Source organism: Charadrius vociferus, unplaced genomic scaffold, assembly GCF_000708025.1.
Source record: "Charadrius vociferus isolate BGI_N301 unplaced genomic scaffold, ASM70802v2 scaffold110, whole genome shotgun sequence".
Taxonomy (NCBI): Eukaryota; Metazoa; Chordata; class Aves; order Charadriiformes; family Charadriidae; genus Charadrius; species Charadrius vociferus.
The window spans coordinates 3,501,704-3,523,582 of record NW_009646761.1 but is presented as its reverse complement, the minus strand read 5'-3'; the positions used below and the strand labels follow the sequence as shown (position 1 = coordinate 3,523,582).

The following is a 21,879-nucleotide window of genomic DNA, read 5'->3' as shown; positions in this document are numbered from 1 at the left end:
AAGATCAAGTTCACTTTGTCAGCCTGTCTCATGCAAAGGCAGCTTGTGAGATTTCTTTCACAAATTAGTGAGATGTCATTAACTCATAATGCAGTATTCATCTGTGTAGTCAACCATTGAATAAGGTGATCTGGGCCAACCCACAGGTTACTTTTGGAGTGATTTATCCACAGTATCAGTGTAAATCTTTCACCTGTGTTTTTTTTTAACATTAGAGATATTAACGTGAACCTAGGAAAAAGCCCATAATTATATGTGACTGTGTATCAGATTCATATTTCATTCCCTCCTCCTAAATATGCAGCTTTAAAGACACAGGACAGCTCATACTCGTGTGGAAATGGAAAGTTTGTTTATGTTCACAGTGATTCAAAATGAGAGGGAACAGAAAAGTGTGAACACAAGACTTACAACAGGAGATAATTAAACAATTCATCTTAGCCCAGATTGCCCCTGCATGAGCTGCCAGGGTAAATGTGGAAGTCTGAAGTGTAGAGCCTGAATTAGGGTTCCCATTATTTTCAGAAAATTATCTGATTTTTGCATTTATCATTTTGGGGTGGTTTTCACTACTTGTATGTTTTCCTCAAACTATAACCGCCATGCTCTAGTCCCTTAATTCCATATCTGAATACAGGGAAGGCATTAGTCTGAACATCAGAAAAGCTACTCACTAATAACAGCTCCCTGTAAATTACACAACAGGCACATCATGCAATATTTCTATAGAATTTACATGATACTAAAAATACAATCAGTATAAATCATTCATTAATAATGTCCTCTGGTTTAGCTTCTTCAGCTGTTTCTAAGTAATCTCAGGTAGCTGCTGTGGCATGTAGTGTTTGTTTTTCTCTCTTTGTTCTTGAATACCTGTTAATTTTTATGTATTTACTATAGATCTGAATATTACTATCTTCATGTTTGAGTTGAAAAGATTAATAGGTTAGTTAAATGGGCAGTGGGGGGAAAAATCTCAGAACAATCAACATTCAAGTAGAGTTAAGAAATGTCCAGGGACTGAAAAAAAGTAAGATAGAGCGAAGGTTGGCAATTAGTCCAGAAAGAAGAGAGCAAAACAGTCCACTATGTGAGGTTAAGTTGCATCTTCTTAAAATGAGTTACTTGGCCAAGCTATTGGTGTTTTAAGTAGACGTTGGCTTTAAAATGTTCATGGCTGTTACATGGTTAGAGTAGTGCCAGGACTTGGTGAGGAGAGCAGAGTTGGACAATTACTGAATGATTTTACAAGAGAACAAACAATTTTCTAAAAAAAATATTTTCAGGTATGCTGTAGTATTTCATATGAGCTGTGGGAGCTGCAGGCCTGGAGACATTCAACTGGGAAGTACCACAGGCAGCTGTGGGCTGGATCTTCAGCTGTCGCAGGGCAGCAACCCAAAGTGCTCCACAACCCCTGCCCGTCACTTGCTGCAGCTCCCAAGGGCCACGTGTTCCATTGGCAGTGAAGATGTGATAGACTCAAGTATTACCTGGCAGTTTTGAGCTGAAGTCCGAATGCAAACACAGCTCCTCCAGCAGCAGTCCCACTCGTGGGGCTCTGCTGTGTGGTCTCTTTACAATAATCCCACTGGTGGAAGTGGTAGTTTCTGAGAAGCAGAGTAATTTGGCATCACTATTTCTAAATGAAATGCAATGAAAGCTCTCCAGGAACATAAACCAGACACGCTCATTGGGGTGAATGACTTGCCTTTTGATGTGTTTCCAAACAGTACCGTTTGGGCCTGACACAAGTCATAGGCATCCTGACGTCTGTCTCTTTGTCCTCATCGCGTTGGAAGGCGTCTCCTCCCAGGATGCCATTTGGGGATGCAGCTCTGTAAAGAGATTATGTCCACAGAGAGGGAGCTCTCCTGACCTCATCAGTCGCACAGCCAGCCGCAGTTCCAGCACCTACACAAGCTAACGCTGAGGCGAGCCCCAAAGATCACACCAGCCCTCATCCAGTTCGGTGCGGCTCTGTGCTGACTGGGGGAGCAGCCGAGTGTCTGGGAGACAGGCTTGTGACATTTATCTTGAAAAAATCTCTGTTGGTTTTGTAACTCCAGACTCCTTCCATGAGATTTTACAGTTCTCTGAAGTGATGAGGACCTCATCTTGTTTTGAAGGTCATTTTAAATAATGTTGAACTCTGTTTGGGGTTGCTTGTTTCTTCCTATATTATAAAAATGTAGACATTACCATCTACCACCACCTGCCCTAAAGGTGTATCTCCGCCTCTCCTTGTGCTTCCTTTGTGGAGAGCTCTTGTAGATTCATAGCATACCATTATTTTATTTCAATTACACCCCAAGCAGAAAAGCTGTGGAGAGCGGCAGTGGTCTCCTAGAGTGCTTGTTCCCCAAGAAACTGTAGCAGCGCCGACAAGCCGCAGGTTTTTCTGCAGCAAAGTCTGGACAAAATCGACCACTCTTTAAAACAGTGCTTCCTGGCAAATGATGTTCAGTCAAGTGGAAGACCTCCTGCAGTGTTTCACTGCCCACACTGGGCTGCTGCTACAAAGAGCAACGACTGTGCCTGCTGAGATGAGTCCCAGAAACTCACAGCTAATGCATCCAGAAATCCTCTTGAGTACCAGCTGATACTTTAGACTCCTTTACCCAAACAGTGTGTTATTTCAGGGAAGTTGCACGTGTAACTTTATTTCAGGCACCAAAGAGAATGTTGTTTTCATGTTTGCAGCATTAAATGTCCTAGCTTTTATACGACAAAAGCTTTATACGATTCTCTTTGTTTATTAAGGGAACAGCTTTACTGACTGTAGATCAGAGACGATGGGAAGATCTGAAAAGCAGACTGAAGATAGCACAACCTCTTCATCTCCCACCTCGTCCGGGTATCAAAGATATTTTTATTTTATTCATGTTGAGCCCTAGTGTTCGTAATTCCCCAGGAGTCTGCGATTCAAATTAAAATTGTAATCGTGAGGCCACTAGGAGGTTGTGCATAAGTTAATGTGGAAACAGGCTCCAAGTACAGATCTCTGCATAAGGCTATTAAAATCAACCCAAAAAAGGTTGTGCTTCGATGGTTTTAGGATAAGCCTTAATGAAAAAATGAATTTCTAAATGAAAAATATTTGCAGTTGGCTGTTAATGATATGAATGGAATGTATTAACCTGACAGCAGTTGAGTGATGCACTTGCCCTACAAGTACCAAAGCCTTCATGCAACACTGGTGTTCAGTATTTGAAATTATATGTTCAGAAGCTCTATTTGATATGGAAAATTGTAGCAGAAAATTAGAAATGTATTTTGAAACTGGTAAAGGATTATTTTGCCTCTAATGACCATGGAAAATATGTCAAGAAATAGGGGAAAAATACTGTGTATTTTAACTCTCCTCCTCGAACTCTTTCTTTTTCAGATAACGATGGCTTTAGAGCTAAGATGTATGATATAACTCAGCATCCATTTTTTAAGAGAACTATTGCTGTACTTGTTCTGGCCCAGTCTGTGTTGTTATCAGTTAAGGTAATTGTGTTTCTTCTAAGTGTTTCATTATAGTAGTACAGCATGTGTTGTGCATTTCCTAACACCGATTAATGATCAGTTGAGCCATTACTGTGATGAATGTAGGAAAACATTATTTCTAGATAAAGCAATCTTAGTTGGCACAGATCACTGTAGATTAATTGTAACTTACAGAGCTGAGTCGATTTCTGCCTTTTTGTAGACTGTCCACTATTTTTATTTCCAGTTAAGTTGTAACTCTGTGAGAGAAGGATATACCAAGATGCCATTCCTGTCTGAATATATTTTAAATTGAAAGCTATTCATTAACAAAACCTGCAAGAAAAGTTAAGGCAATGAATAGACATTTAGTTCTGTTTAACAGCTATGAGCAGATTTTGTTTGCATTTCAGTGGGATGCTGCAGATCCAGTGACTGTGCCTTTAGCAACAATGTCTGTTGTTTTCACCTTCATTTTTGTCCTTGAGGTAAGGTAATATATTTTATGACTTCTTGAGATTAAGACTAGTATGCATATATTTCATTTTGGCTTTAGGGATGTTGTCTCATTCTTCACTACAGCTTTTATTTCTGAACATGTGCGTTTGGGGTTCTCCATGTCACTTATCTTTAAACACGTATTGTAGAAATAAACTTTTAATTTGTGATAGTCATACTTCTCCACCACCTTCAGCTTTGTGTCCTTTTGTATCTATTCAACTCTGAGCATTTCAACTTGTGTTTTGTTGAACCCAGTGAACACTTTTCCTACAGAACATCTCAGGTTAAATTCACTGTCTACAACACAAGGTCTGTGTTGTAACACTGACATTCTGCTCGATTCATTTCTATTTTGCCTGGTTCTTTGGAACAGGGTGTGTTAATCCCCACCATTTTGTAGCTGTGACATCATCAAACCTCGCTCAGTTTTCTTTTGCTTTTTTAAATTATCATACTTCATTTTAACTCCTTTTAATAAGCTATGTCAAATTCCAGTATTATGTATCTGTTGTTGTGTAGATCTGGATCCTGTGTGGTAATGATTCTCTGTCAATGAAAAAATTATCACTACAATCAGCTGTGCAAAGTGTAATTAGCCTGTTTTCATAAGATTGGAACCTAAGGACTTAAACACATTTTTAAAAGTCTTTTTTTTTATGTGTAAGGATATCCATAGTGTACGAAAGCACACATTTATGAGGTTAAAAAAGATACTTCCTGTGTGGTTAGGTTAGTACATAATTCTTTTATAAGTTTGTGGTGGAGTATTTTCTTTTCAGTCCCCTCTGAATAGCTGATACTGACCACTATCAGAAACAGGATAGTAGACTACGTTTCCCACTGCCCTAATCCAATGTGATGGTTCCTATGCTCCAGTGATAGGTTTTGCCAGCGGTGATGAATAAACAATGAAGTGAATACCTTGTAGCAGCTGTAGCTAGAGTATGTCCGTGTTGTTGCTTCTTTTTCCCTACCCAGGAGAAATCATTATCTCTTGAGAGACTGAGCAAACACAGAAAAGTTTGATTTCTATCATGCACAGACGGGTTTTAATTTACCGAGTAACTATGTCCTTAGAAATACTTTTTTCTCTTATACTGCCAGGGGAAACAAATACGCTTCTAGAATTTCAAAGGAGCTTTGTCAGAGCCAAGAAAAATTTGTTGACTGTCTCAACAGGCAGGCTATCACACTGTGACTGCACAGGATTTATGGACAGAGGAAGCAGCTCTCTGCTCAGGATCTTCCCTAATGCAACATAGTCTGGTTACAGAGTCTGCTATGTACATGGCCTGCTACCACTAGCAGACGTGGTCCATGAGGAAGGCCAAAGCTTTCCGCGTGGCTAATGGCCCTGTGTCCAGTCTAAGGACTCCTGGTTCGGTCTTAAACCTCTACTGCTCACCGTAGTATATGTGGTATAGAAGAACAGGAAGAATCTGGAGATCTCACTTTTGTTGCCACACTGATGATCACAGAATTAAGTGAAGTGTGTTATTTGCACGCTGTGATGTTCAGCTCAAGATTATAGACCTCTGAACTTAGATGCTTAAATTCAACGTGTGAGGTAGGTGTTTAAGCTGTCACTGTGATCAAGGGAGATGTAGGGTGAGATTCAGTTGCCTAAATAACTGAAGGCATCAAAAGCTTTTTTGGGTACTCTAGCTGATCTCCCCTTACCTCCACTAGCTACTACAGAAAGGCAGGGGTGTTTCCAGGTCTTGTGTCATCCCTTCCAGCCCCGTGCATCTATCTCCAGTATTTTAGGGCACCTCAGCTGACTGGATAGAGTGCAGATACCTTCAGGTACCTCAGATGAGATTTAGAGATTCAGAGACTGTGTTCTTCATTTGGTAGTCAGGCTTCAGAAAACATTATATGGCAAAAAACTAACCAGAAAATCAGACTTGTACCTCAAAGTAATGTCTCTTTATATACAGTTTAGGTTTCAGAAATGTAAAGAATACTACTAAATGGCAGTGTGGCAAGGTGGGGTGGAAAAAATCATATAATGAATGCCTGACATATATAGCCTTTATATAGTAACACTTGACTTGCTTTGAGATATAATATGAATTGTGTATGAGAAACTCTCAGGTGTTCCCTCTACATGCATCACCCTACCTTGATATCTGGTAGCTTTCGTGACTATTTCTTATCAGTATCTATTCTTAAGCCAGCCTGCACTCCTACTACCTGTATTGGAAATGTCAAGAACTTTGGCTGTTGTTTTTTTACCAGGAACACTGTAAGATGTACTGCCTTTACTGTTCTTAGCTTTCCTCACTTATATGCTGCTGAGTACAGATCGTGCTAAGTACAGATTATTCGTTAAAGCAAGAAACACTTGCAATATAGGAATGCTTTTTAATTAATTTGAAATATGGGAGCTACAGAACACGATTACATTTTTGAGTTCAAATGTGTTTATGTGATTTTAACTTGCTTATGGATAGCTGGATAATTAGGATGCTACTACCTCTTTTAGCTACATATTATTGATATAATAATTTTTTAACTTCATAACTTGCTTAACTATTAGAAATCTTAAGCCTGCATTCACCTCAGCAGTCTATAAATTAAGCACAAGGTCTATACCTTAAGTCTATACATTAATCATGAGGTGGTTGTCTGCACTGCTCCAATATTTGATGGAGAGAGACACTTCCAGAATACTGTTCATCTCTTCATCTCAGGTCATCTGTGGTCTTCAACAAGTACCAGCTTTCCTCCATCTAAGGGAAGCTTATGTGATCCACCTAGTCTAGCAACCTAACTTGTCCACATGGAAACAGTTAGCTGACATGAAAACTGCCCTTGGCTGTTTGAAAACAGTCATAAGGTCAACTCAATCAAACATTTTAGAGGTTCTTATAGTAAGAAATAACCATTTGTTCAGTACAGCCGAGAAAATGGTTTTATCCATAGGTCACAATGAAGATTATTGCCATGTCACCTTCTGGCTTCTGGCAAAGCAGAAGAAATCGTTATGATCTCTTGGTGACTTCTCTTGGAGTTATATGGGTGATACTTCATTTTGCCTTACTGGTAAGATTTACAAAACAATTTCAATGTTTAAGCTTGATTTTATCTGCTAAGCACTGGCAGTAGGATCACTGCTATACATCCAGATAAACTCTTGGGAGTTTAATAAGGCTGAAATATGGCTGAAACAAATTAAGCTTGATGATAAGAAGAAGGAATACTTGTCTTGGGCAATACTGAATTACAAAAGTTGTCTGACATGAGATAGAGTCTGTAAACGTGGTAAAAAAATGAAGTCTTTGGAAATGATGTGAGTGAGGAAAGGAAGGAACCTGAAGAGACTGAGAGCTCTTGCTAACAGCAGTCTCATGAGCAGCAAGGAAGAAAGATGTAATGCACAAAATCCATATAGGAAAGAGGACTGGAAGAAGACATAGATTCAAAATTGCTGAACAATACAATCTGTCCCAAACCCAGCAGTGATTCTGGACCACTGGTTTTGATTAAGAGGCTATGTTTAATCCTAGAAAGCATGGAGGAGAGGGGATGAAATCAGCTCTCCTTCTGTCTCATCCCTGGTTTTTAATGTTGGCTACATCCCTGGTTCCCTTACTTATGAGGGAAGGAGAAGGGATGGTTGATGCTTGTCACCAATCACAAGTTGTGGAAGTCACCACCCTAAAATAGCTCTTGTCTGCCCCGGACTCTGGAGGAAAACATGTCTTGTGTGGCTAGTCATTTTGCCCTGACATTCACAGCTTGCTCCCTGCTGCTGAGTAGCTTGGAAAGCCTGAGGAGTTTCTGTAAGCCAGCAGCTGCCTAGACAAGTAGACTGGGGCTGCTGGACATAATCACAGCCCAGCTAATAGAGGACTGAAGGTTTTTTTGGCTTGAGGTATGGGAAGGTTGGGTTCGTGGTTTTCAAGTGGTAGAGCGTCTCCTGTTCACTCCTTACTGCCCTACTGTTAATGAAATATTTGTGCTACTGGTTTATGATTTATCTTATATCAAATGGCAACTGCCTTACATTATTAAAAGACCAATTATCCTGATCTTTCCATGAGATCCCTGGAGGACAATGTATTAAGTCTTCTGTGTTTCTGTTCCAGAATGCGTACACATACATGATGGGGGCGTGCGTAATTGTCTTCAGGTTTTTCTCAATTTGTGGGAAGCACGTAAGTATAAATTAGGAACTACAACCATTGCAGTGCTCATGTATAGATTAAAGGACTAGTTGCTATGCATCTCTAGTGCACATTGTGTAAGGCTCCATTTTATATGCCAAAAAAAAGGAGACTTCAAACAGCAGTCTCCAATTTTACATGCTGTCTTTAAAATGTCAGGATTTTAGGCCCATTGTATAATCGGTCTGTATTATGGTTACTGGAAAAGCTGCATTTTTTGCCAAAAAAGAATAGTACAACTGCAATACCACACAGTTTTTAAAAAATGCTCTCTAAAATTCTGAACATACATTGTGCTACTTTCAGTCCTTGCCAGTGTGGTGTGATGTGCATGCTATTTATTTATTTTCTCTGCAAGACTAGTGGAGTGGTGGTTGATGCACTCATCTTGTTATGACAGTGCTCTCTTATAGGAGCTTCCTCCTCCAGAGCGCAGGTCTGTGTCCTGTGTCTCTACAATGTATGTCCTATCACAGTAAAGGATTTCTGTTCAGTTTAAAAAAATATTCAGTATTAAAAAAATATTCAGTTTAAAAAGATATTCCTCTGGAAACAATGGGATGGCAACAAAGCAAGTCACTTCTAAAGTTTACATTTCTTTTGTGTTTGGATTTGCTCTGGTGTAACTGAGAGCAGGCTGGCAGAATAAGCATAGGCAGAGAACAAACACATTTGTTTAACAAGTGGTGACACTCTGCGTTCCCTTGCTGTAGAACTTTTTAGACTATCCAAACATTTTCTGTGAAGTATGACATATTAAAGTAAATGTGATAAAAAGACTGTTATAGTGGGCTGCTGGGGTGAAGAACAGTAAGTCAGAGGGTTTGCTCAGTAAAGATAAAAAGTTTTCCTTCAATCAAACTACACAGAGCCTGTAGATCCTTAGAAGTCAAATGAGAAATCCTTGCTTCTCCTATGCAAACAGGCCAAGTGATTGCCTTCAAAGCTTTCTGATTGATTCTAACGTTTTTTTCAAGGTTTTAACCTACTCGTTTGTGCTTTCATGTTAGGAGCTGCATCAGTTTCACTAATTTATCTGTTGTTATGCGATGTGATGGCTAAAAGTCAGCATGAGGTATCAGTTTGGCATGATTCTAAAGAAAACTGCTACCTTCTGTGCCATTAAAGAGAATATTCCATAGTATCCAAAGTGTAGGTGTTAGGGCAATCTAGAGCAATAACTTTATCAAGAGTAAAGTGTATGCATGCATTTACTTTATCAAGAGTAAAATATGCATGCATGGAAAAGTAATATCTATTACTTAGGCCTACTGCCTGTATAATTTCCAAAATTATGCTCTCTTCGTAAGCTCTTCGGCCAACTTGTGTGAGAAATTAACTAGTTTAATCAAGCTGTGCTGATCTTAAGGAAATCCCCTTCTCTATATATCAACCCATTTCTTTAGGTAGGCTGCAGTATCTCTGATTTCTAGCTAACAGTTAGCATCACTTTCACATAAGCCCAAGGTAGTTTACTACGCCACTGCCATGCTAATTTTGATACTTCTGGAGTTTACTGATCCTAGAATATTATAGTTAAATTTATGCTGTATTATTGCTGTATTATCCTACACTGTCTTATCCTATATATACTTTTTGAGGAGCAAGATCTTGACCTTGTAAATTAGGCGGATATGCTGATCTCTTCAACAAGTATTTCAGAGGAAGACATAAAATGTTCCGTTCCAGTCCGATTCATAATGTACCATTTCACTGGGGTCATCTATTAACGTATATGTGTAAAGAATTTGTTGTCAAAATGGCAAGTGCAATCAGTCTCTTTTCCCTTTTATCTCTGCTTTCCTGAATGGCATCATGGATTCCTTTTTCTCTGTCCTTCCAGGTGACACTAAAAATGCTACTCCTTACTGTGGTTGTCAGCATGTACAAGAGTTTCTTCATCATAGTGGGCATGTTCTTACTGCTTCTTTGTTATGCTTTTGCTGGAGTGGTTTTATTTGGCACAGTGAAATATGGAGAGAACATTAACAGGTACAGTGTGTCCTACCTCACGGGGATGTTCTTTAAACCATCCAAAAAACCCACATTCTGCTAGAGAGAAGCTTGTGTGTGGTAAAAAGTAGACAAGTATCCAGGTCTAGCTGAGGAACTCTAAGCAGAATTTCTGATAGGAGATACTGAGCCATCTTTCCAGTCCTTGTGCATTGGACCAAATGACACCCAGTCCAGCCCAGAGCAGACTGAGAGCTGTTCTTCATTATGCCAGCTGGAATAGACTTCAAAGCAGCACTGCACTAGCCACAAACTGCTAAAACACAGCGTACCTACTACATCTTATCAGCATCACCCAGGAACAGGATCCGTATACCAGGCTGGTACAGAGAGGGGACAGTTCTGTGAACTGGCTGTTAACTGGAGATTTCCCAATAAATAGCATCATCAGCCTTCAGGAAGAGAATGGAGACAGAAGATAGGATCTGGCCCCGAGTCTGCTTTTGCTCTTTGATAAAATGAGGCAAAATACTCAGACCTGTGTCTGAGCTAACGTTCAGTTATTATATCTTAAATCATGGAATAAATAATTCAATGAGCTCATTCAAATAATACTGTAACTATTTCCAGTTTAAAATAGTAGAGCAGTAGAAAATGGAAATGATTTGCATTTTTTCTTGCTGATGTTTTAACTCTGGGACGTGAAATGATCTCTCTCTCTCTCTTATTCTTTAAAACAGACATGCAAATTTTTCATCAGCTGGCAAGGCCATTACTGTACTCTTCAGAATAGTTACTGGAGAAGACTGGAACAAAATTATGCATGACTGCATGGTAAATACAGTACTGCCAGAAATAAAGTAGGCAAGAAACAGGAGACACCCTTGCATCTCAAAGTGTTTCCAGTGTCTTACCTTTGTACAAGGAATGTTGTGAATGCCTTTATGTCTTCAAGAGATATAATGTTCACTAAACCTCAGAAAATGACACACAAATTGCAGCTGTAGTCACACACTTACAATGTGCTATTTCATGGGGCTAGTTATTACTGATTTAAAAACAAAAATAAAAAGATGTTTTCAAAATCAGAAGTACAATAACTTGCTTTTCCACTGCTTTGACTGCGGCAAGGTGACTTTTCAGGTTAATTTTTAGGCTTAATGACCTCAAAATTTGTCCTGCAACCACTTTGTTTTGCCCAGGTAACTTTCTGTCTGTGGTTTCCATTGTGATGAAAATCATATTCCTTTCCTTTCTAAGATTAATGAGCAGGGAAGCGTTTTGAAAACTGTCACGTTTCAGAGCACCAAGTTGTTTCTTTACAGTGGCATAACGCACAATGTGCCTTGTGCATGGTAGGGAGGTCCAGGCCTAAGCCTTTGTTGACATACCTCTGTCTGTTTTCTGATTACTGACTGCTAAAGGAAAAACAAAAAACTGCCCACAGTAATGCCCACAGCATAATTCCCTAATTGTGAAGCTTTAAAAAAAAATTATAGTCATAAGTATTGTATTGATTGCAGAGAAACTAAGAACCTCTTTTTATGATTGATTGACTTTGTTTTCTTTTGTTTTGAAGGTTCAGCCTCCGTTTTGTACACCAGATAACAGCACCTACTGGAAAACAGACTGTGGAAATTATGCTGGTGCTCTTATGTATTTCTGTTCATTTTATGTCATCATTGCATACATCATGCTAAATTTGCTTGTTGGTAAGTGAAAATATACTTCAATAACAAAAATGTTCATCTTGGCATGTGGTACATTAGATTTGAGTCTGTTGTGTTATTCAGGTATGTACCTTCACTGTTACCTTATATGCATATGATGGTTTTGATACTCCTCTGGCATGATGTATGCTAAAACTCAGGAAGTTTGGGAATGAAAGCTTTTTGAACAAAGAGATGTGTTGTATTTGTAGAGTATCGTTACCCAGAGAACTATTATTTCCTGAGCTTTTCCTTCCTCCCATTAACATTTTTCCAACATGGTTGGACTTCTAATTGATTTTAGAAGATGTTAAAATAAGCATCTCACCAGCATTAAGATACAGCTTTTAAAAAGTGAGCCCAATGAATATTGCTGTAGCATGACGGTATATTACAGATTCAAAATCCCGGTCTGCACATACAGCTAAAGGCATTTATTAGTGTAAAGTTTGCACAACAGAATTCATATTCTGTTGAAATTCATCGTTGCTTGTAGAGATTAACCAGTTAGAAAGCAACTACTTTATTTATAGCGTATTTTGGTTTTGTGGTTTTCAGCTATCATTGTGGAGAACTTCTCATTATTTTATTCAACCGAAGAAGACCAACTTTTAAGTTATAATGATCTTAGGCATTTTCAAATTATATGGAACATGGTTGATGACAAAAGAGAGGTAAGAAACTTGATAATGAGCAAAGAAATCCAGTAAGTCTACATTTTTCCCTGAAAAAACATATGGGGAAAACAAAATGTGCTGACAAAACTCACTGAGCAGTTATTGTTCAGGTTGTGAAAGTTCAGTGAGCATGTTCATGGCCCTTCAAATACTAAACTGTATTCTTTACTACTGTGAAGTACTTATAATAGCAGATTTTAAAACAAATGTAAATATTCATAGGATCAATACAACAGCATCTTTCTCCCAGCTCCCTGAGACTTGTCCCCTTGGAAGTCTACAGACTCACATCCATTTATGTGCCTGATCTTCAGAAGGGCTTTGCTGAGATTTCGGAACTGTCTCCTGTAAGATCCTCATAGAGAAGCTGATGAAGTATGAGCTGGATGAGAAGATGATGAGGTGGACTGAACACTGGCTGAATGGCCAGACCCAGAGGGTGATGATGAATGGCACAGAGTCTAGTTGGGGCCTAGTAACTAGTGGTGCACCCCAGGGGACAATGCTGGGCCAAATCCTGTTCAAAACCCTCAGCAAGTTTGCAGATGGCACCAAACAGGGAGGAGTGGCTGATGAGCAGAGGATTATGCTGCCATCCAGAGGGACCTAAACAGGCTGGAGAGATGGGATGACAGGAACCTCATGCAATTCAAAGCGGACAAGTGCAAAGTCCTGCACCTAGGAAGTGCAGGACAACCCCAGGCACCAGTACATGTTGGGGGCTGACTGGCTGTAAAGCAGCTTGGCAGGAAAGGACCTGAGAGTCCTGGTGGAGACCAAGTTGAACATGAGCCATCAATGTTCCCTTGCAGCAAAGAGGGTTAATGGTATCCTGGGCTGCATTAGGCAAGGCATTGCGAGCAGGCCAAGGGAGAGGATCCTTCCCCTCTACTGAGCATTGGTGAGGCCACACCTGGAGTCCTGGGTCCAGTTCTGGCTCCTCTGTACCACAGAGGCATAGACATACTGGAGAAAGTCCAGCAAAGGGACACAAAGATGATGAAGGGCCTGGAACATGTCTCCTGTGAGGAAAGGCTGGGAGAGGTGAGACTGTTCAGCCCAGAGAAGAGAAGGCTCTGGGGGATCTCATCAATTTATATAAGTACCTGAAGGGAGGGTGCAAAGAGGATAGCACCAGGCTGTTTTCAGTGGTGCCCAATGACAGAACCAGAGGCATTGGGCACAACCTGAAACACAGGAGGTTCCCTCTGAGCATCAGGAAACACTTTTTTACAGTTAGGGTGACTGAGCACTGGCACAGGTACCAAGGGAGGTTGTGGAGCCTCTGTCCTTGGAGATATTCAAAAGCCATCTGGACATGGTCCGTCGGACAAGGTGACCTCCAGAGGTCCCTTCCAACTTCAACCATTCTGTGATTCTGGGATGAGATGAGCACCTGGGAAACTGAGCTGTTCAAATGCCCACACAAGTTAAATCATCATCTGAATGATTCATGACATCACTAAGATTAGAATATGAACAACTTTATGGTGAAAGAATTTGGTTGCTTGTAGTTGGCACATGGCTGTGCTGGAGATGGAAGCCACAGTCTGTCCTGATGGAATTGGAGAGTTCTGCATCCATCGTGCCCAGCACTGACCATATCTCTCTCTGATGTGGAACAACACATTACAGCAATTACAGGCTCATTTAGCACAAGAAAATATTTAAAGCGTATGGATACCACAGTTTTGGTGGGAAATACTTTCAGTCCTGGTTTTTTAACAGCAGATCAAAATTGTTGTCACAAAAGTGCAACATGTGCTAGGTTGACTCTTAGAGGAGAAGACCTTTGAAAAGCCAGTAAACTCCCAACATTATCCTGTCCTGTTCTGATGCACACAGACGGGGACAGGATGACAGCCAGGTATAGGCCTGGCTGTGAATGTTTAAATTATAGTTTAATTTCAGTTTTTCAAAGGCAGCTCTTTGGATATAATTCTCCTTACAGATAAATGCAAATGGGGAAACTAAATCCCTAAGCAATTTTGAACATTTCTGACAAAATTACTAGTACAGATTCTCATTGTGTATCAGTCAAACAAGAGCAAAGCCTTCCATGAATGTGCTGAAGAGCTGGCTGCATGTGTATATTCTTCAGTAATGTATTCACAGTGACTTAAATAGGCCAAGATTTGACATGGAGTCTTTGGAGAAATAGTGTTTCTCTCACTGATCAAGTTGAATGTCTGAGTTGGTTGTTAGGTCACAGTAATAATTTAACATCTATTATGCAATTTTACCCAGGGAGTAATCCCTACCTTCCGAGTGAAATTTCTGCTGAGGCTTCTGCGGGGCAGGCTGGAGGTGGATCTTGACAAGGACAAGCTGCTGTTCAAGCACATGTGCTATGAAATGGAACGGCTCCATAATGGTGGTGATGTCACTTTCCACGATGTGCTCAGGTACCTTGAGATTTTCTCTAAAGTTGTAGAAGGGGTATCATGGCCTGTATTTCTCTCCAGGCTAACAAGTATTCATTAGGCTTGGGAAAAGGCCACAGATGCACTGCCATTTTAAATGTAATACAAAAACTAGTTTTCCCTTTTTATCCTGAAAAAATACTAGTGATGGAAAATACAGGTCCTAGGGAATCAGCTCTAAGTAATTTTAACATTTTCATTGGAGGCAGTTTGTCATAAACAGCAGTCATATGTTGTTCTTGTATCCCGAGCAATGCGTTGTTGTCCCCACTCGTGTAGCAACATGACAGTGAATCTGACTAGAAATAAAATAGAAATGTGAATATTATGCAAGTGTAAACACTTAGGGGGGAAAAAAACACAAATGACCTAGTTGCTTACAGTTCAGCAGCTCACCTGTTTTGGATAGCTAGAAGTAGGTGATAAGGTCTTCATTTGTTTTGAGCACCAAAGTCTTTTCTGAAATCATGTCAGCATTTTGTAGCTTCAAATGGAAATTTATTGCACATACCTGAATTATGTATTTTTGCACTAAGGTCTTAAGGATAAGCTTTGATTTTCCAAATTAAAATGTAAGGTCACCAGCATTTAAAAAAAAAAACAAAACTGTGTTTCTTCCAGCATGCTTTCATATAGGTCTGTTGATATCAGAAAAAGTCTTCAACTGGAAGAGCTGCTTGCTAGGGAACAACTGGAATATACCATAGAAGAGGAGGTGGCCAAACAGACCATACGCATGTGGCTGAAGAAGTGCTTAAAGAGAATCAGAGCAGTAAGTCGAGCCAAACCAGGGTCTAAATGGTTGCAGAAATTGTCCTGCTCAACAATGCTGGAATTGGCTGTCACTATGCTTCATTTACGCAGGAGTAACGATAATATTTATGTGAAGAAGTATGTAGCAGTTGCTAACTCAGCCAAAAAAAAAAAAAGTATGTTACAGCTCAATTGAAAGCACTACAAAAATAAGCATCCTTTGAAGGCAAAAACTGTCTTCCTGCCAAAAATGTATCTATCTTTTCAATACAGCAGGAAGATGCATCTGCAGACACCAAAGTCAAAGGGACAAAGAAAAAACAATGTAATTTGATGAAACCATCATAGACTAATCCTTCCTCACAAAATGTAATTGTATAATTTCCTTGCCTCTGCTGGCAGAAGATACCATGATCAGTCACCAGCAGATATGGAATCCGTATTAAGATACAACATTTGAATGAGCCATTACAGTAAAATACATCATTTGAATGAGCCAGTGCAGTAACTCTGTGTGTGCAAATTAGCAATGTGTACATGCAAATTAGGTATATGAACCATGGCACACAGTAGCTGTGTCTATACTAGTAAATTAAGCAGGGCCAAGGCATGGGCTCAGTACTCAGATGGGGTCACCCATAGTCATTAGCCTGTTCCTCGGCACAGTTTTGGCCTGTGTATACTCATACTCTCCCAGACCACTGCCGTATGGTCTCCCGGACCCCCGCCATAGGAGCTTCACTGCCCTCCAGGTATGGGTCAGGGTGGAGATTGCTCCCAATAGGCAGTGATTGAAGCTGTCTCGTATAGTAGAGGAGACATTAGCCAGATCATGCAAGTCGTGGACCATTACTTGGCTTCTGCACTCCAGGAAATTCCAATCTGTGTAATTTACTAGTATAGACTTAGCCAGCGCTTCTGTGTTCTGTTTACGCGGTGCTTCTGATCGTCAGAAACATTTTCCCCTTTTCTCAGGATAGCTAAAATATATGCTGATCAAAGTTTGCCTTGGATGAAATTTATATTAAAAGTTTTCAGGAAATTTGAATTGGGTTTTGCAGTTATTCTCTTCTTTTCTTCCAAAAAAAACTCTTCCTTTGTATAAAAAGTCACAGCCTGGTTGCCTTGATGTCTGATTTTTCAGTTACTGTAAGGCTGAGTCCTTTTGATGCATATATTGACAAGCACATTTTGATTTATATCTTTTGATGTGTGTATGGACAAGCTTGAGAACTGGGACCATGTGCATCTCATGAGGTTCAACAAGGCCAAGGGCAGGGTCCTGCACCTGGGTAGGGGCAATCCCCAGTATCAATACAGGCTGAGGGATCAAGAGATTGAGAGCAGCCCTGCCGAGAAGGACTTGGGGGTGTTGGTGGATGAAAAGCTGGACACAAGCTGAAAATGTGCACTTGCACCCCAGAAAGCCAACTGTATCCTGGGCTGCATCAAAATAAGTGTGGCCAGCAGGTCAGTGGAGGTGATTCTGCCCCTCTACTCCGCTCTGGTGAGACCCCACGTGGAGTACTGCATCCAGTTCTGGAGCCCTCAGCACAGAAAAGACATGGACCTGTTCGAGCAGGTCCAGAGGAGGGGCACAAAGATGATCAGAGGGCTGGAGCACCTCTCCTATGAAGACAGGCCAAGAGAGATGGGCGTTGCTCAGACTGGAGAAGAAAAGGCTTCAGGAGACCTTATTGCAGCCTTTCAATACTTAAAGGGGGCGTACACGAAAGATGGGGACAAACTATTTAGCAGGGCCTGTTGCAATAGGACAAGGGATAATGGTTTTAAATTAAAAGAGGGTAGATTCAGAGTAGATAGAAGGAAGAAAAGTTTTTTTACAGTGAGGGTGGTGAAACGTGGGAACAGGCTGCCCAGAGAGGCGGTAGATGCCCCATCCTTGGAAACATTCAAGGTCAGGTTGGACGGGACTCTGGGCAACCTGATCGAGTTGAAGATATCCCTTCTCATTGCAGGGGTGTTGGACTAGGTGACCTTTAAAAGTCCCTTCCAACCCAAACTATTCCATGATTCTATGATTATTTTTTTTCATAAAAGCTTACTTCTTGTGTGTGGAGGTTTTCCATAGAGACCTGTGATCATGGGATCTCGCTTCTTCTGTTTGTAAATTTATTAAAAAACATAACTGGACAATTTGAATGTAATGTACATTCAAGCTGAAACATCAATGTTCAAGGCATATTCAGATAGTTTCATTTTGATCTCATCTCTGTAATAGTAATGGCAGTAAATTTAATCTCAGCTCTCAATTCTGGGTTTGTTCAACTCTGTTGTTCATTTCATTATGATATTGAATTACACTATGTTAAAGTAAATATGCTATTCATTTCACTCTAATAATATGGTTCAGATCATTTCACATTATATGAACCTTTTATAAACTGAATGTAATTATGGAAGTTAATATATATTTTCAAATTCTTTTGTTAGTCTCTAAGCCTCTCTAGAGGCTCTCTAGAGCATGTGAAAACTACCCAGGAAAGTGAAACCCTTCCTAAGGGCTGTTTATTTTAATTTAAAAGCAAATTAGATTGTAAGTTCATAATGGTAGTGGTTTTGTTTTTCTATTTGTACTGTAAATCTGTACTCAGTCCCAAGGTTTCTGCTACTGTTTTATTCAGTCCTATTGACAGCCTGTTCCAAAGTCCATGAAAGAAATCAGATTTTTTTCATTGTCTTCGTGTAATTCTTAGTGAATCTCTACCAATTTACGTGTTTCCTTTTCTTTGCAACAACTTTTAACTCATAAATTCAAAAATGTATATGTTTTTAAACTCTAGGTTTAAACCAACAGTTGAGCAACTTGCCTTCCACTTAGTATAGTTTATGTGTTTCATCCTCTATTTTCTACATAAAGGTTAGACATATGCTGGAAGTCACTTTAAATAGCGGCCATCTGATACATGTAGGTTTATCAATGCACCTGGTATCCATATCTGGCACTCACTGTTTGATTAAATAGTTAGAAGGCTTTAAAAAACGGTGACACACCAATGAGAACATTTTTGTTGTCGCATATTGTACCTTGATAGAAACAACAGCAGTCATGCAGCATTATCCATAGCCTACGAGAGAGTCAACAGCAGGAGTTGAGCCGATTTCTGAATCCTCCCAGCATTGAGACAACACAGCCAAGTGAAGATATGAATGCTATTAATCAGGAGAACAGTGCACAGCCAGAGGTACGTTAACCAGAAGACAAGCAGCTACTCAAAACAAATTCAGAAAACTTCCATGTTTCTTATTTGTTCTTTTTTAAACATCATTTTAACTGGAAAAGTTGAAAGCAGTATCTTGTTTTGCTTCATTCTTTGCCTTCAGATGGAAAGGCAAGATGGTCTAAGGCAGTAATTCCCTAGTTTAGTTAGCTGTCTTGCTAGCACCACAAAGGGCAAACTGAGCTGTACGACTGGCACCACCAACTTTCAGCTCTGGTATGAGCTGTATACAGGCTCAGGGACTTGAAGTTTTCCTGTTCAAGCATTCTGAACTAGTTTTTACACTGAGAGTGATAACACTGGGCATGCTGGGTCCTGGCTCTTCCAGGGTAGGAAATGAAGAAGGTCCAACATAAGGACTCCACTGTAGAAGGCTAAGAACAATTTTGTACCCTTCAGTGGGACTGTATAATGGAATTGAGCCCAAATGGTCTTTTTTTTTCCTATTAGTAGTAGTTTTCTGGGGCAATAAAGATTAGAAACCATGCTGCCTTAGCAAATGGCGATATATTTTGTATGCATTCGTGTATAAAGCTTGGAAATAGAATAGAAAGATAAACCTTCTTAAGATTATCCCCATGCAATGGGGAACGATGACTGAGCTTCTTTTTTCTCTGTTCAGACAAGTAGCCAGCAGCAGCTCCTTAGCCCAACACTTTCTGACAGAGGTGGCTATCGACAGGACTCTGCAGATGCTGGGAAACCTCAGCGGAAATTTGGGCAATGGCGTTTGCCATCAGGTAAGTGAAAAATATGTATCAGTATGGTCCTCACATGCCAAATCACTGCTGTACAATACAAGGCCGTGAGAGGCTTCATGATCCACCTCCCACCTGCTACTTGCACCCACATCAGGGTTTTTCTACCCTCATGCATGCTGAAATACAGCAATCTCCCCCCTTCCTCCCAGTTCTGAAAGTTTGGAAGATGGGCTCAAGCATTGCCATGTGCAGGCTGTTGGATTTTTTTACATTTTCATACATTTACTCAGGATCTCTGGGTTGGGGGCTGAACCATTCCATGTGTTTGCGTAGCATCTTGTTCATTTAGAGTTCTCTTTTATCGTATAGAGCACAGTGAAAATTAGTGTTTTTCCTAACAACCGTAATAACTTCTGAGTGCCTTGTCTTGCCTAAGCATACCAGGTGTATAATTTATGCTTTACAGCATAATAATACATTTTTATATCTTCACTTCAACCAGGAATTGGCCAGGCATACAATCAGTTTCCTGTTTATTTTCTCACAAACAAGAAACACCCTCAGTTACTCTAGTAACTACAGTCTGCGAGAAAAGGCAGGCTAGCCTGTGCCTTATAGGAAGGTGGGAGAGGTGCTTAGGTACAGTTTGAGGCCTTATTAAGTCTTTATCTCAAGAGCACTCTCCACCACCTGAAATATTCTCTCTTAAAGTGCATATTGACCTCTGCTGCCTGCCACACTCGTGACCAATAGGTGTGTCAACCTGCTTTCAGCTGTCCTCAGTCAGTCCTATTCGGAGTCAGAGGGCTGCCTTTGAAGGCTGCCACTGTTCAGGCCCTAATCATATCTAGGTGGAAGTAGAAGAGATGGTCGTGCTATGAGTACCATTAACCCTTCATTTGTGACCAGAGTACTTGTCCAATAAACAGGACAGCTTAATAGAGAGCTTTCAATCCATGATTTCCGCTTAAATGCCACTGAGTAGCAAAGATCAACATTTTGTTGGAACAGAGAGAAAGAGTAAAAGGGGGAGCATGCTAAGGAGGAATCATACTATTGTAGCCAACTGGATAGGTTTTTCAAGTAAGAATAAGGTTCAGGGTTTCCTTTCTTCACACTGACCTTGGCCATGTTGCTTTTGGACAGTCTCAGAAAAGGAGGGTCACCTCCGTGCACAGTACAGTCTGGCAGATGATAAGTACTCTGCCCCCAATCCAACAGACATGTATTTAAGATCATGAATAGCATCATTAAGATCAATTGTGGTTTTCGTGTATTTACACATGTTTTTTAGTGCTTTCCTAAACCCATACCAGCACCTTGTACTGGCTTCCACCCCTAGGCCATAGTTAAATATCACTTTCTAGGTGTAGCTGCCAACTCTCAGTGCGCTTTTCTCTCCATTTTTCTGGCACTTACCGCTTCCACCATTTTGCTAGCAGGTCAGCTCACTTAAGTACTGCCTAAACCATTTAGGTTGCAATTAGCCAGGTAAGAAGAGACCTATTGCCTCAGCTATCACAGCAGAAGGAAATGAGGCACTGCTCAGTTAAACTGCTGTACCAGCAGGTTAGTGGGAGCGGGGTGAACAGCTGGAGCTGGAAAAAAAAAAAAAAAAAGGAACAGAGCTTCACTCTTTCTGCACTAAATCACTTTAAAGCTGCCCCAACCCAGCTAGTTCTGTATACCTCAATTCTACACAAAAATGTTCAAGAAGCACATCTACTCTAATATAGAATTTTCTGTTTAATTTCATAGCCCCCAAACCAATAAGCCATTCAGTGTCTTCAGTCAACCTCCGCTTTGGTGGACGTTCAACTATGAAATCTGTTGTATGCAAAATGAATCCCATGTCTGATGCTGCTTCTTGTGGATCAGAAGTCAAGAAATGGTGGACAAGACAATTAACTGTGGAGAGTGATGAGAGTGGAGAGGACCTTCTTGATATCTGAGAAAAAGTCATACTGCAACACTAACCACTTCAAGTACAATCTAATTTTCTATGTTTAGAATTTAAGACGCTGTGCAAGGTAAAATTTCTTTAAAATCAATGATGTCATAATTTTTTTCAAATGCTTATCCTTCTGCCATATGAAGCATAGCACACACTTACATGTTAGGATTCACCGCTATAGGTACTAACTGTACTTTAAGAAACCTGTATACAATAGTAGTACTAACAAAGCCAGAGAGACTATCTTGCCTTTAGCAGACAGAGCGTTGAAAGATTTCATATGTTCTGTAGCTATATAATGAAAATGTATTTTGATATAC

The 21,879-nt window shown here is 40.2% G+C and overlaps 1 protein-coding gene across 1 annotated transcript in view; it reads left to right on the top strand.

Annotated features, from left to right (window-relative positions):
• Positions 1-21,557, top strand: part of LOC104292642 (sodium leak channel non-selective protein) — a gene marked incomplete at its 5' end in the record, with an annotated part of 66,025 nt that extends 44,468 nt beyond the window's left edge. Inside the window, 14 exons of the mRNA XM_009892056.1 lie at positions 2,764-2,857; positions 3,389-3,495; positions 3,888-3,962; positions 6,904-7,023; positions 8,070-8,138; positions 9,991-10,139; positions 10,841-10,934; positions 11,680-11,812; positions 12,368-12,483; positions 14,734-14,891; positions 15,531-15,681; positions 18,719-18,868; positions 19,527-19,644; positions 21,364-21,557. Coding sequence (XP_009890358.1) covers positions 2,764-2,857; positions 3,389-3,495; positions 3,888-3,962; positions 6,904-7,023; positions 8,070-8,138; positions 9,991-10,139; positions 10,841-10,934; positions 11,680-11,812; positions 12,368-12,483; positions 14,734-14,891; positions 15,531-15,681; positions 18,719-18,868; positions 19,527-19,644; positions 21,364-21,557 — 1,728 coding nt within the window. The remainder of the gene's footprint in view (positions 1-2,763; positions 2,858-3,388; positions 3,496-3,887; positions 3,963-6,903; positions 7,024-8,069; positions 8,139-9,990; positions 10,140-10,840; positions 10,935-11,679; positions 11,813-12,367; positions 12,484-14,733; positions 14,892-15,530; positions 15,682-18,718; positions 18,869-19,526; positions 19,645-21,363) is intronic.
• Between the last annotated feature and the right edge of the window lie 322 nt (positions 21,558-21,879).